General features: G+C 37.9%; 1 protein-coding gene across 2 annotated transcripts in view; it reads left to right on the plus strand.

Annotated features, from left to right (window-relative positions):
- Positions 1-16097, plus strand: part of TBC1D9 (TBC1 domain family member 9) — a 42917-nt gene that overhangs the window by 20145 nt on the left and 6675 nt on the right. For both annotated transcript variants that reach the window (XM_079306287.1, XM_079306288.1), the window contains exons 5-16: positions 572-833; positions 1903-2110; positions 4867-5073; positions 5316-5486; positions 5938-6088; positions 7470-7684; positions 9000-9117; positions 10035-10320; positions 11058-11187; positions 12800-12898; positions 13019-13087; positions 14248-14488. In XM_079306287.1, the coding sequence (XP_079162413.1) occupies positions 572-833; positions 1903-2110; positions 4867-5073; positions 5316-5486; positions 5938-6088; positions 7470-7684; positions 9000-9117; positions 10035-10320; positions 11058-11187; positions 12800-12898; positions 13019-13087; positions 14248-14488 (2157 nt within the window). The remainder of the gene's footprint in view (positions 1-571; positions 834-1902; positions 2111-4866; positions 5074-5315; positions 5487-5937; positions 6089-7469; positions 7685-8999; positions 9118-10034; positions 10321-11057; positions 11188-12799; positions 12899-13018; positions 13088-14247; positions 14489-16097) is intronic.

The raw sequence follows: 16097 nt of genomic DNA on the forward strand, positions 1-16097 counted from the left end.
ACCCAGTGGGTAGGGAATAGTGTGGGTGCAAACAGTCTGCTCTACAGGGAGTTAATTCAAAGCATGTTGGAAGTGAAAAATTCAGCAGTATTTGGTTTTGAGCAGTGGATCAGTCCTGGGATTTAGACCCTGCTTTAAGGAAACTCTATTGGTGTTGGGGGAAAAGCTAAGGTTCTGTCATAGCTGTAATATTTGAAATTTTTTACTGTATAAAAATAGCACAAGCCTGTCTGATGTGCTTAGACTGTGTTGCTTTGCTTCCATAGGAAAAGAGGACATCAGAGTCTGAGCAAGTGCAGTGACAATGATGAGTCATGTTAGCTCACCTAGCTTTGTAATGCTTGTGTGGTATTCTGTAAATAAAGTAAATGATATTTAAACTCTTTTATCTGCTGTTTGTGTGGTGATAGTGGTTTGTTTGTACAAACCTGGTCTATTTATGCTATGCTCCCAACTTTTCAAGATGCAAGAAAAAGTCAGCTGAATGCATTTTATAGGAAGAGGAAGCTAAAAGCTCCTGAATATGCTCATTTTTGTACTGAATCTTGTTTTTTTGTTTGCTCCTGTGCAGCAAAGTTAGTTATCCGTTGGGTTGATATCACTCAGCTGGAGAAGAATGCTACATTGCTCTTCCCTGATATGATCAAAGTGAGCACAAGGTCAAGTGAACATTTCTTTTCAGTATTCCTTAATATCAGTGAGACATTTAAACTAATGGAACAGCTTGCCAATATAGCCATGCGACAGCTTTTGGACAATGAAGGATTTGAACAAGACAGGTCATTACCCAAACTGAAAAAGAAATCCCCCAAAAAAGTATCTGCTCTGAAACGGTAGGTAGCACTGGCTCTTGCTCATTTGTTCCTCCTCAGTCCTTTTACTTCCAGGATTTTGTCCAAAAATTTTCTAATGTTGTGGCCATTTGCTGTTACTCCAAAAGGAACAATTGATTCCAGCAGTGGTTAAATGTGAATAATTATTTAAATTGTATTATTTAGTATCTTGTTAAAATAGGAAATGGAAAAGACTTGAATGTGAACATGTTGCAAAAAGAAACTTACTTGAGCCAAATGCTCATTTGTTCAGAAGTTCTTTAGTGGCTCTCCTGATACTGGCTGCAGTTTGGTATCTGTTGGCCATTTTATGTCAGTAGGGGAAGATAATGAAGTGATTAATATTCACACTTGGTCTTATCACTGGAATTGAGAAATGACTTTAGATTATTAATTCTGTCTAGAATGAAGTTTAGGCAACAGCAATACAAAAAATTGGCATAAAATTCTAAGGGAATGGATTAAAAGTTATCTAGAAAATATTTCTTCTTTTATATCATACTTCAGCTTGTTTCTTTTTCATTTTTTCTTTATAAGTTGTTCATGCCAGTGTACCATACAGAATTATAGCCAGTGCTTGTTTACATTAGTGTCATCTGACATGCATTATATCACTTTTGTTTGTCCTTACTGTTGAGTGTTTTGCACTGAATGCATTATCAAGACTAAGTCTGGAAATTGTTAACAAACTCTAACCTTAAAGATTCCATAATGTTAATACATAAGCCTCAAACAACATTTTTTATTGCTATTAGCAAAAAATGGATTTCCTGTATATATTCTCAGAAAGTTGGGCTGAATAGGGCTCAGTCTTTCCTTTCTGAGAAATAAGGATGAATGTCTGAGTCATTCATGGCAGACTGGTTTTTTTTTCATGTAGTTTTAGAACCTTCCAAAAGTGAAGGCTATATCTCCATTATATGCAAATTAGTTCCCACTTTTTACTGTACACTCCTTGCTTAGCTGAGTTATATGTTGCAGGTAACTTGCAATGATTTGCATGAAATATTTTTTTAAATGTATTATATATTCCCTAAACCAAGGAAATCTTTCTGTGGGCTTTTTTTAGGGATCTTGATGCCAGAGCTAAGAGTGAGAGATACCGTGCATTGTTCCGGCTTCCCAAGGATGAGAAATTAGATGGACACACAGACTGTACTCTTTGGACTCCATTCAACAAAATGCATATTTTGGGTCAGATGTTTGTTTCTACAAACTACATTTGCTTTACTAGTAAAGAAGAGAACTTGTGCAGCCTTATTATCCCTCTTCGAGAGGTAAATATTTGTATTTTTAAATTTATAGGGCAAGTAATAAAGCAATATCTTATTATATATTTCAGCCTAGATTTGAATTTTTCTATTTTAGTGGGGGATTTTTACTATTATTTATTTTTGTTTTTGTTGATTATTTTTTGAGAAAAGTCTCTTTTCATCCTTTTAATCTCTTGTAAGCATGCCATTCTGATGTGCTCTAAGTAATATTTAATGAGTGTGTATTTTAGTTCACACTTTCTGCTACTAAAGTTCACAGAGAGTTTTTTCCATCAGTTTTCATGACCCTTGTGAGTTCTTCCTCTTTCATAACTTGTATTCTGATTTACAGCCCAATTTTGCATTTTTTGCTACTCACAGGGAGAAGTGGAGGGTGAAACATCCTAGATTGATGAGTGGAAATTCTGTTTAAGAATCTTTCAGATTTGCTTTTCTCAGATGTAAAAAGATTTGTAATCCTAAAGTTTTGATTGCCTCTTCACACAGACTAGCAATTGTTTATTCTTGTACATGGAAAACATTTTTCAGTGTTTTTGAAATTGGTGTGTTTCCCTTTTTAAAGCTGGTTACTTAAGGCAGATCATCAGTAAAAAGAGTTTGTTTGATGCAATAAAATAATAATTATGTTGGGGATTTTTTTTATGGTTGACTTGATTTGTGCGTTAATGGAAGTTGTGTTAAGTAAGTTCTGGAAGTAGTAGCAAAGCTGATGTAACCAAGGAGAGTTTGGCTTGACTGAAGAACCACAGAATATTTCAAGGCACTGCTTTCCCCCACACATCATTACTTGTTCAGAAACTTTGAAGTGCAGCTTCTCAGCAGCTTGTTGCAATGACTTTGGTTATTTGGGATGAGGCATTCAATTATGGTTGCATTGTTTGTCTGAAAATCAAAGGGGGTGGCAGTTCTGCAGGTAAAGTGGTGGAGGAGTCAAAATCTTCATTTAACAGGACATCTTTTCCTGGATGCAGATTCAGCAACTGCTTTTGATAGCCACAGTCACAGCAGCACAGGATTCAGAGCAGCTCTGAAGATCTGAGAGACAGAAGTAGCTGATGGAATAAGTGCTTCTGTGTGAACAGCTTCAACAGCAAGGAGAACAGTAAACCAGGGGTAGTGCCAGTTCTCAGAGCAATTGATCAGTACCATTAGTAACTAAAGGAGAGCTTTCTATTTAATTAAAGCTTTGGGTTAAACCCTAAGTTAATTCCAGTGTTCTGTAGTATCCTGGAGGTGTTTTGACAGATGAGATAATAGCAAAGCATTGATTCACAAATTATGGTGGGGAAAGATGTTTTTTCAGTAGCTGACTGCAGTGCTCACTGCACCTTCAGCAGGTGCCCTCTCTAAGACAAAGCACTTCAGATACAGGAAATAAGTGGATATCAGCTCTCATTACAGCAGAACTATAATTAAGCTTGCTTTAATAATGTCTGATCTGTTCCTTTAGAACTTGTCTGTCTTTTGTGCTGATTGTGCTCAAAGAGTTTTTAAGTGGAACAGGAAACAGGGAACACTTTTTAGCTAACTTCAATATGCTATTAGTGAAGTCCATTAAGTTAACAAATAACTAGCAGATTTGTAGTTAACAGAAAAATAAAAGGAAGTGGGGAGAACAGGGAAGTGGTTTAGCATCTGAGTGGTGCACTGCAGTCTTTAAGTCTTCAAAGAGAATGCATGAAAAATGGTTACCCTATCCATTTAGCTGGAGAGCTATTCATATTATGGTACTCATGTTTTACCATTGATTTCTGTTTTTAAAAGGGTTAAAGGAGCAAAAGTAAAAGTCCTAGCAAAATTAAATATGCAACTTTCTATTCTGAAGGCAGTAAGTCAGTTTTCATTGTCTAAGAAAGCTAAAGTTGTGAAAGCAGTGGTTAAAAGTATTTACTATTGTGATTTGTGTTTTGTTCAATGCATGAACTGCACAAATCTGATGGATTTATATGTTTTTAAGGCTAATGTTTAGGACACACAGCTGTTACATAATTCATCAACAGTGTATGTATATGACTTATTCCTGAGATTTCTGTGTGTAAATGTGCTTTACCAAAACCTCAGGGAACTCATTCCCTGTACTCAGTAGACTGTGGTATGAGAGCTGTTTACAGGTTGGAGTTCAGTTAGATTAGTGACCATTTCCCTAGCAACTGAAGGCCAAACAGAAGCCTCCACCTGACAGGGATAGATATTTTCCTTTGTAAGGGACGACATGGGGTTAATTTACCTTTGTTGCAAGTTCCTGTCTACTTTGAAAATACAGTTAAAATAACACTGTGCAACAGTTTTCAAAGTATGCAACTGTAATACAGTTGTTGAGGAGCATCATCTCAAAAATTTATTCTCATGTATTGTCAGTAAAAGGTAGACCAGGGTTTCTGTGGATTCAAGCTGTGCTGACAATGTTAGGAAGCAGGAGAGGGATTTGGAAGTCCTACAGAAAAACTGATAGATTTATATCCACAGATATAAATTTGTTTTACTGATTCCTTTAAAACACAGCTTGAGGAAAATCAACTAAGTAGTGCAGGGGAATTTTGATGGAAAATGCACTGAAACCAGTTCTTTGAGGGATTACAGTCTTCATCTTTCAGGATTTTAAGCCCTTGCATGCAAACGAGGTTTTCTGGCAAAGGAATGTCCATAGGGATTTGATATAAGGGTGGAAGGAGCATGGGTTTACTGTATTAAGATGGTTTCTCAGACCAAGAAGCTTGATTAAGTAAAGATCTTAAGCTGTAGCAACTGTTTCTTCCTAGGTGACAATAGTGGAAAAGGCAGACAGCTCCAGTGTGCTGCCTAGCCCACTGTCCATCAGCACAAAAAACAGAATGACATTCCTCTTTGCCAACTTGAAAGACAGAGACTTCCTTGTACAGAGGATCTCAGACTTTCTGCAGCAAACCACTTCAAAAATATACTTGGATAAAAATATTTCTGGAAGCTATATCAGCTCAGATGATGAGGTATGTGAAAGAACATTAATAATTTTCTAGGGTGGGATTTTAGCTGGTGTGGAGAAAGGAAAACACCTTTAAGTTTTTGCAAAGCTATTGAGAAACTGGAAGTTATTTCATTATTCTCTACTGGTTTAATTTCTGCTGCCATATGTGTTTGTTAACATGTATAAATTTTTAAGTTAAGTGAAGTAAAAATTCCAGAGAGTAGCTCATCTTTATGCCTGTATTGCTTGTGACTGCTTTTGCAGGTGTTTACAAGGTCCAGTAGTTTAATTTCTGGCAGCCCTCACAAAAGCCTGAGCTCTGAGTCAGAGGGAGAGCGACAATTCAACCTCAATGACAATGGCATTCCAACAGCAACTCAAGCTCTAATGACAATGTACCGGCGCAGGTCACCCGAGGAGTTCAACCCCAAGCTGGTAAAATACACCTCTGTGTGCTCCACCTGAATGAAAAGCCTGTTAAATTATGTTTGCCTTTAACCCCTTGTTACTGACCCAGAAGAATTTCATTCTGCCAGACAGTTTAGAAGAGGCAGTATTTTTCACAGAAGTAAAGGCCTGAACATGTTGTTGTTTTACCAATACAAATAAGTTCACTACATAAAAGCAAAATTGGATGTAATTCAAGGAGTGGTTGTATTCCTGCTCTCAAGTATAACTGCTTCTCTAAGCAGCAAGTTCTACTGGCATAGAAAGTAGGAAATGGGAGGAGGCAGCCCATTAAGAAGGTGACTGGACTATAGCCAAGTTATTTCTTGCTCACTTGGAAGGTTAGGATATTACAGGCTTTTTAGCACTCAAGATTTTAGTGGGTCAGAGTGTTAGAAACAGAGGCTGCATCTTTATACCTGCCTTTCTTTGCTTGTAGGCCAAGGAGTTCCTGAAGGAACAGGCCTGGAAGATTCACTTTGCTGAATATGGCCAAGGGGTGTGTATGTATCGTACAGAGAAAACAAGAGACCTTGTGCTCAAGGGCATTCCAGAGAGCATGAGAGGGGAACTTTGGCTGCTCTTTTCAGGTAGGTTTTCCTTTGAGCATGTCTGTGGGATATAAACAAAAGCATCAGGGAGGAAAGGATTTCAAAAATTAATAAAGGTGCACATAATAAGTGTTGGAAAATATTTGGAGTAAGGAAGGCTGTGCTTGTTAGCAGGTGCCAGACAAGTTTAGACAAGTTCTCTGTTCTGACCAGCAAATACCCTTTCTCAAACAGGCTCACATAATTAAGGAAGGATATATAAAAAGCAGAACACACACTCTGTAACCAGAAGTCAGTAGTTTAGGGCCCTTCTAAATGTTCAGCAGCCACCAGCAGGACTAATTCTCAGTTATTTAATAATTTCTGGATTCAGTTTTGCTTTTGGTCTTTGCAGCAATTGTTGCAAGGAATTCCAAAGTTTAGGCATGTTGCATGGAACCACTGGTTTTTTTGGGGGTTTTTTTTTTTGATAATAAAAAAAAAGCTACTCTGACACTTTATTACATGCATCCATTATGTGAAAAATTGTGAGAAAATGTTTGTCTGGGATTCTGTGCCATAAAGCATTCTGTAGATTTGTGTCCAGAGCACATATGGTTATGTTATGAGCCTTCCTCTCATGACCTAATGGTGCTTTCAAGTTTTTCTATTTCTTCCCTAGTAATGCATAGTCATGAACCTTTTCTCTTTGCTGCTGGGCACTAAAGAAATGTTTTCAGAAGATGCACACAGGAGTGCACAGCTCTGTTTTGTGTCGTATTAACAGCTAGTTTGGACTAATTTTTACTGAGTATCTATATTTCATGTTTTCTGTGTAGATTACTTTGTGCTACTGACACTTGATTTTTGTTTCTGAAGAAGGTGTAAGGTCAGTAGTGTGATCTCAGCAGCTCTGTGAGCAGGTACTGATATCCCTAAGGCTGTGTGCCCTGCCCAAGATGACAGTCATTTTCAGAAGTAGGAATGGAAACTCCTGAGTTTCTGTCTCTTGCTTTTGGCTAACATATCATACTCTGCAGCCAAACATTGATCTGCTCTGTCCTCAGGGCAAGTAGCTTTCTCAGAGACAAGTTTTGAGTTATTTAGAATAACCAAACCCACAGCCAGCTGCAGAGGGAGCTCGTGATACCGTGTGACTGCACAGTTGGTTTGTTCTTCATGCCTCCTGTTTTGTTCTGGCTGAGAGAGATTTTAACCTCATTATAAAAATGCCTGTAGAGAAGACAGGAAGGGGTGATAATCACCAAAGCACATACTTTATATTTTTTTAATCACCTTTAAAGAAATAATATTTTTGTATTTGCCTTTGAAGTTCTTGTTGACAATTGGAATGGAAGGGCAGCAGATCATCATGTTGAAATACTATACCTACTAAATCTTCCATTTTCTCTTGGTTTTAATACTGTTCTCCTACTCCTAGGAGCCATTAATGAAATGGCCACTCATCCTGGCTATTATGAGGACCTAGTGGAGAAATCAATGGGAAAATACAATCTTGCTACAGAAGAGATAGAGAGGGATCTGCACCGCTCCCTTCCAGAGCACCCTGCATTCCAGAATGAGATGGGTATTGCTGCTTTAAGGAGAGTCTTGACAGCCTATGCTTTCAGAAATCCAAACATAGGATATTGTCAGGTAACTGAAATACCCTGCACTCCTTCAGTTTCTGGAATTCCAGTTCTTCCCTTGCAGTTCTGTTTCTTCAGTCGTGTGCCTGAGGGTTTGGCTGTGTGAAGCACATTTAGGTGTGGGTGGTGCTCTGAGTGCTGCAGAGAGGCAGGAGTGCTACAGGGATGTCACACAAGGACCTGCTCTAACAGCAGTATTAGCAGCACATATTGAGAGATGTTTACTGTGAGCATATTTTCTGCTTATCAATCTAGAAACTGGACAGATGGTAACAGAGCTGTCTACAGAAAATAGAAGAAAGGTTATTTTCTTATTAACAAAGAATCTCCTCAGCCTTAAATTTTTATCCATTTTTATCTATCCATCTTTTAATGAATTCTTTTTCAATGTAATATAGATGTAATATAGAACCCTATAGAACCTCCTTTCCTCTTTTGATGATGCCATGCCATCATTCAAAACAATGGAAAGAAACAAAATCAGAAAACCAAGCCAAAACTCCCCAAACACTTGGCAAAAAATAAAACATCCTAGGAGCTATATCACTGTGAGTCCCAACCATATATCTGTGGAGTTAATGCTGAGCCCAGTGCATGGTTTTGAGGTTCTGATGCTCATAATTCGAGTCACTTCAGTTTCTAATCCTAAATCATTCTTTCTTACTATATAAGTTTGGTTTACCACCTGGGCCTTTTTTTGCCTTCCTACATACTTAAATTCATTAGTATTAAGAAGCCTGATTATTGTCTGTCTGTTAAGACTTCTGGATGCATCATGAGTAAGTACAAGCAGTTCTAACAGATACCCTCATAAATTATTTAATAACACGTGTGGTACTAAGTAATCATTAGAACATTTGTAAAGATTATTTAACAGAGGAGCAGTAGAAAGACATTTCAGTTCTGGTCTCTAAAGTTGTCACAGTAAGTAATAACCTTGAGATTTGGTTCAGCTGCAGTGAGAATTCAGGCACATCACTAGTGCTGTGGGAGGCATTTTAGCTGCACCAAACCCAGATTCCCCAAGAGCACATGTGGCAGAATACAGGCAACAGGGATGCTTACAGACCTGAGTCAGCCCTTGATTAGAAAGAAAAATCTTGATTTCTTAAAAAAAAAAAACTGCAGTACAAGACCAACCAACCCAAAAAGCCCCAGTGAAACAACAGCAACAAAACTAAAGAAAAATCTTACAATATTGTGTGATTTGAGGCTTTCTTAAGCCTTTCTTTGAGAAAGGAGAGATGTAGCTGATTTCCTAACCACTTATCTGCCCAGGTACAATGCTAGATACTGAATAATTATATTTCCCTTTCTTTTAGGCTATGAATATTGTCACTTCAGTGCTCCTCCTTTATGCAAAAGAGGAGGAAGCTTTCTGGCTGCTGGTGGCTCTGTGTGAGCGCATGCTGCCTGACTACTACAACACAAGAGTTGTTGGTATGCTATGGGGGCTTTTTTGAAATGACATTACAAAAAATAGCCACATTAACTGGTGTTATTTGTACTGAAACCAATGTATGGGTAGATGCATCTGTGCATGCTAGTGACAAGACAGCTTGCTCAGGAGAGTAAAGGCACTTTGCTAAAGAGGTAATCTTATGGTTAATGGTTTATCACTTATTTTGGATCAGATGGCATTCTGAAGTGGGCTCAAGCAAGGCAGAGCTTTAAGAAGGGATGGGAAGCTAAAATTTGAGTTTTAGATGATCCCATTAGCTGATTAAGGTAAGGTGGAAACAGGAGGTTTAGTAGTTTGCAGGAGAAGTCTTTGTGCCTGTTCCTGTATCAGAAAGCTGTTGTCAGTTGAGTTTCACTGTGTATGTGGAAGAGAGTGACTTCAATTTATCATGGAATCTCTTTTTTACTATATTTGAGATACTCAGCCTTAGAAACTATTCCTCCTGGCCTGGTTAATACTAATGTTATGGCTTGAGAATGTATAATATGGGGCTCTCTTGAAGTAAATCTAAACCCTCACAGTCACCCTGGCCTCATTCAACAGGTGATGCTGAGTAATAGTGTTAGTAGTGATACTAGTAGTATTAGTCATGGTAATATTAAGCCACTATTTAATTTCTGCTGATGCTAGACCAAATTAATCCTTTTTTATTTATCATTGAGTGTATAATTAAAAGAGAAAAGAACTTATTATAGTTCAACTTGAATGTATAGCTCAGTAGTGTAATGGAATCTGTTACTCATTTGAAAGTGAGAAAATGTGCATAAGTACCATGCAAAATATTCTTAGGTTTTTTTATTTATATACATAGAATATATAGATTTTTTTTCCTCCCCTAAATGGAAATATATCAGTTGCTCCTGAATTGATTCAGGACCTTATTTATCTTCAACAGGAGCATTGGTGGACCAGGGTGTCTTTGAAGAGTTGGCTCGTGACTACATTCCACAGCTTTATGACTGCATGCAGGACTTGGGTGTAATCTCCACCATCTCCCTGTCCTGGTTCCTCACTCTTTTCCTCAGTGTAATGCCATTTGAAAGTGCTGTGGTAGTTGTGGATTGTTTCTTCTGTGAAGGAATCAAGGTGATATTTCAGTTAGCACTTGCTGTCCTTGAAGCTAATGTGGACAAACTGCTTAACTGCAAAGATGATGGAGAAGCCATGACAGTCTTGGGAAGGTATTTATTACAGAAATTTAAGTATATTTGTGTTTGGGGTTGTTTTGGGTTTTTTAAATTTTTTTTTTTGTTTTGTTTGGTTTTCTGATTTGTATTCTATGTTGAAATATGAAATTTAAACTAGTACCATATATGTAAATCTTTTACATACTTGTAGTCTCCTTTAATCCACATAAAGTACTCCTTATGTTATTTTAAAATAATGCTAAATGACCAATAAGATATAAATTCTCCTTTCAAGACATTAAAATAAACTTCCCAAACCTGGTTATAGAAATTTAACTCGATTCATTATTTTAGTGGATTACATGAGTTTTGTAAGTTCAACCTGATGCCTTTTAAATGTTACTAAGAAAAAGCCTTGATGTCAAGGAAAATTGATTTGGGAACAGACTAAGTAGGGCTCAGAAGAATTAGGTAGGATCTTGAACAAAGAGATTTCAGTGAAAAAGGATGGTGTTGGAGTGGCTTGAGCCCTTAATTGGAGCTGATGCTGCTGAGTGTAACCTCTGATTTTCTTGTACTTGGTAGTGGTGTTTAGTTTTCAAGATGCTGCTGGAACTTTGGAACTTTTTCATAATAAATTTCAGTAGTATAACCTTAACTCTTCCTGGAGAATGGCTTGATCACTTTTACATGTTATAATCAATATGTGGCCTGTATGCTGTTAACCCTTACAAGGCAGGACATACAAATTTATCTTGGGTTTCTCATTTCTTCATTTTTCTCCCCAATAGATATCTGGACAGTGTAACTAATAAGGACAGCACTCTTCCTCCCATTCCTCATCTTCACTCCCTGCTCAGTGATGATGTAGAGCCTTATCCTGAGGTGGATATCTTCAGGCTAATCAGGTCTTCCTATGAGGTAGGATAAATTTCTTAACAGGAACTTGCCAACACACACTTCTGATTCACAGAGGAATATGATACTCTGTAGTTTGGATTTGCTTGAAACAGAGAACATAAAAGAAATGCAGACTTGTCTGAAAAGGCTGAAATGGAGCAAGGAAGAGGAGTTACTCTTTCTTTTTTTTTTAATCAAAACTTTTAATTGGAGCTGTTTCATAGAGCAGCCCACAACCAAAAGGTGATTTGCAAACAAAAGGCTGAACTTCCAACTTGAAAAGAATTAATGTTCATTTAAGCTTTTTTGTGCTTTTCCAAAATGGAACAGTAGCGAAATCTCTATGATTTCAGAAGACCTTTCTATTATCACTGAAACTTTATTTCTTTTGCCTTTCATTGTCTTGAAAGTGCTGATTGTGGCCATGGGCCACTGTATTCTCTACTATCACCAAAGCTAAAAAAATAATTCAAGTGAAAGGAGCTGGTAAGAATTAATATCTATTAAATGACAGGACAAAGCCTGAAAAAACAGCTGAAATCTGCAGACTGGTTTAATTGTCCTAAAATTAAAAAAAAAAAAAAACCATCAATTAAAATATCTCTAATGGTTACACTGACATATTTTATAAAAATTAAGGAAAAACTGTAAAGATTTTTTTTCTCTTTAATTTCCATTATTCCCTTCTATTGACATGTGGGATAAATGAGTAATTTTAGTTCAGGGAGTTCATGAATGTTTATCTACATTCCATTTTTGTCAAAAGACTTCTTTGTTTGCAACATGCTCACACATGAAGCATCTTTTTACTCCCAAGATACATGAAAAAGGTGAACACTGTTATAGATAAATGCAGCTTCAGCATTAATTTCATTTACAGGAATTATAAATCCATCTTGTATGAAAGTGTGTCCTGCCACCCTTTTATGCTTTACATGTGGTATAGTTGATGTCTGGCATTATTGTTCCTGCTGATCATCTGTGCATTCCTAAGTGTGTGTGGATTTTGGATGACAAGAAATTTCTGCTTATAATACTTCTACAAAAGTGGATCTTGGGGATTAGGCATTCCTTTGCATATGAAAACGTGGAATATTATTCCTAAAAAGTTAGCCCCCTGTGATGCTTTTGTAGTATGTGGAGGAGCTCCCTGACACTCTTATGTGCATTATGAAAATAACTTCTGAAAATAAAACCTTGGGTATTAAAAATAATATTTTCCTAGGGGAAATTGCATTCTTGCTGTTTGGTTTCAGATCCTCAGAATGTAAGGACTGCTGTACTGTCTCAGCCATTGGAGATCCAGTTAGTTTAATATCCTCTTTCTGTTGTGATTATGAGACATTCCAGGACAAGCTGACATAAAACTCTGCAGGAAGACTTACAAAACAATCTATTCACAGATTTCCCAAGCAAGAAGTTTCTAACTACTGAGGTTAATAAGTTAAAATAAGTTATTGGGAAAAAGAAATGTTCCTTTGTGATTTTGTATTGTGTAAGAAAAATGTGTTAACAGCAGTTTCCTTTGTGGCACATCATGTAATTAAATTAATTTCTCTAATATATTAAAGGCAAGCTAAATATTCTGAATATTAATACACAGACAATCATGTACTACTTTTTCTCTTTCAAGAAATTTGGAAGTATCCGGGCAGATTTAATTGAACAAATGAGATTCAAACAAAGACTGAAGGTCATCCAAACCCTCGAAGATACTACAAAGCGCAATGTGGTCAGTACTGAGATCATCCTCTTTGCAAATAATGAGTTCAGCCAGTGTATGAATTTTAATTTAGCTTTTCAGTGAGACATGGGTTTCCAATCTGTAAATGTTAATGTTGTGTTTCAAAAGGTACGAACGATTGTGACAGAGACTTCGTTTACTATCGACGAACTGGAGGAACTATATGCACTTTTCAAGGTAAAGTCAAGATAAGATCATGTGCCTTCAGCAGCTTAAATGTTCATTTTTGATGTGGGACTCTGTCTTTTCTAAGCACCAAGTCAAATCTGTTAGTTGTTATTGTGTATCTTGATACAAATTTGAATTACATGTTGTATTACTGATATACAAAAAAAACCTCAAACAGTTTATAAAACATTGGGAAAGGTTGAAGTCACAAATTGATTTGTCCATGGAAAAGAAGTACATACAAAATGAAAACTTGGATAGAGGCTTTTGATCAGTCATTAGAAGTTAAACATATGTCTCTCTCTACCTGACCCAAGTTTTGGAATTTATCACAATTATTCTATATCTCAGAGAGTTAATACTTTTGTATTGCAATAGCTGATTTTTACCATTGTTAATGCATTACATGGGAATTTAATGCCATAAAGTGATGTCTCTTCATAAGTTGGTTGTATAGCAGTGCCATTAGATCCACAAATTTAAAAATGGGCATTTAAACATGAAGATGTGACATTCACCTTCATGCACAATGTCTTAAATTATTTTCTTCCTCTGTTTTGTTATAATGAGATTTCTTTTTAATATGACAAAGAATTTATATTATTTTAATTTCCCATCTGTGACAACTCCAAGTTGTCCAAATCCTGCAGTGACTTCTTTCAGTCTTCCTTTAAATCAGTGAGACCAAGTCAGACAATCCTCCCTGGCTGATTGCTCTGCGGTGGATCTTTATCTCTAAGCTTCTGAATTGTTTTGAATTAGATTCTGCCAAAATCAGCTCCACAAACTCCCCTGACCTCAGTAAGACTGAAAGAATAGTGTGAATCTACAAAAACATTAAAAATATTTTCATATGATTAAAGATTAAATAAAGATTTCATGAGACTTCTGACTTGACTGCATACTGAGGGTGCAGAGGGTGGCTAAGCACAACAAGTCTGTGAAGCCACAGCTCTGGCCCAAACAGGTATTTCATGTTTCATCTACCTGGAAGGCAGAAAAAGTTAGAGGAGAAACCTCTTCCAGAAGTGGAAGGGCTGGATGAATTGAAGTGCATTGCTTTAAGCATGCACGTGGAAAGAGTTGTTTGGAATTTTTTTTTAATCATGGAGAGCAATGAATTGTTTACAGAGGTGCTGACAATCCCGTGGCGTTTCCCTCCCGTTCAGGCGGAGCACCTGACGAGCTGCTACTGGGGAGGGACCAGCAACGCCACGGAGCGGCACGACCCCAGCCTGCCGTACCTGGAGCAGTACCGCATTGACTTGGAGCAGTTCAAGGGCATGTTCGCCCTGCTCTTCCCCTGGGCCTGCGGGGCTCACTCGGAGGTGCTGGCCGCCCGCCTCTTCAGGCTGCTGGATGAGAACGGAGACCTGCTCATCAATTTCCGCGAGTTCGTCTCCGGGCTCAGTAAGGAGCAGCCGCGGCTTTCGAGCCAACGCGACAAAGCGGTTTGCTTCTCTGCAGCTCGTTTTGTCATGCCTGTGACTGGGGTTCCTCTGGGGTTTAGGCTGGTCTTAGCAGGTCAATCTACATTAGCCAGTGGTGTATCACAACACATGAACAGACCCTTTAAGATCTGAGGATTTCACTGGCTGCTAGCTCTCAACATGAAAATTAAATGCAACACGGATGTTTTTCCCCTAGGCATAGTTAGAATGTGAGGTACTACCTCTGTCACTTCTGAGATCAGCAACCAAGACTGCAGAAAGCAGTTTGGAAGTCCCCTGATAAGGAGAAAATAAAGGTGCAGGTCAGAGAGGTAGGCTGAATGTTTTTAGTCTTGAAGAACAAGTTTTCGGGACATGGAAGTTGACCTTGTGAGCCCCAGGACTAACATGAGGAAGCAAAGATGAGGCAGCAGCTGCCCATTCATTTTTTAAACACAGCCAGAGTTATTTGCTGTAAGGGACCAACATCTCACCATCTACTATGTGTCATTTCATGGCAACCTGGAATTTCCTCCAGCTCTACATTTTGATCCTTTTTGAGAGAGAAAAGGTTTCCCAGTGTGGTTTTCAGCAATTCTTTGTAACAGTATGTTTAAGCATTAGGGCTCCAAATGCAGCCTTGCATTAAAACCTCTGTAGAGAAGTAGCAGCACCTGTTCTCTTCTAAGTGCCAAATAGCTGCGACAGTAAAACTGGCTGCACATCTCCCCTTCACACCACCCAAAAAATCCCAGTGCTTTCCATGATGCAGTGATTTTTGAGGTACTGTTTGCCAGGTAACACTCAATGGCCTTTTGAGGACCCAGGAATTAACTATTCTTCCAGTTTACAGGATGCTGTTAGTAAGAGTTAACCAGCTATTGAGTGAGACAGCATGTTTTGGAACCAATAATGAGTAATAAGAGCAAAGGCCAGTCTTGAGTACTGTCAACAGAAATGAATGTAAAATGCACAGATGTGGACTAAAATCTTCAATAGGCAAAATAATCAAAACTGCTTATTCTGAAAACTCATATTTTTCAGAAACTAAGCCCAGTGTGGTGTGATTTGAAAACCTTTTTTTTTCTCCCCAAAAAGTAAATCAACCCTGCTGACCCCTTTTTTTCATTGATAAGCATGTGAGTGGTAGGAAGGACAATGCAGTCAACAAAGGAACAATGGCCTTGTTTGAGCATATTTCACCATGACCCAGGACTTTCAACAATTCCATTTGTTTTTCATTGTCCCTACAACAAATAGCTCAAGAACTTCCTACTTCAGGTGCCTCTAGGGCCTCAGCTGAGCAAAGATGGAATAACCTGGCTTTATATTTACTCTGTGTCCTGTCACAATAATATATCCAAGTATAGGAGTGGCTTGCCCAAACAGTTGTGCTGCTCAGAGAGGTAGTCAGCCTTGGTTAGGAGCTCTTTGGGTTATTCACTCTTGATAAATCTCCCCTGCACTCCTGTAGCACACTGGATTATTTATTGCAGTTGTTTAATGCACATCCAAGTAAGCTACAGAGATTTCTACATGGATTCAAAGTGGCCTCCTGCCTCCCATCATGTTTTTGCAATACTCCCCTC

Source organism: Erithacus rubecula (assembly GCF_903797595.1).
Source record: "Erithacus rubecula genome assembly, chromosome: 5".
In the NCBI taxonomy this organism is placed as follows: Eukaryota; Metazoa; Chordata; class Aves; order Passeriformes; family Muscicapidae; genus Erithacus; species Erithacus rubecula.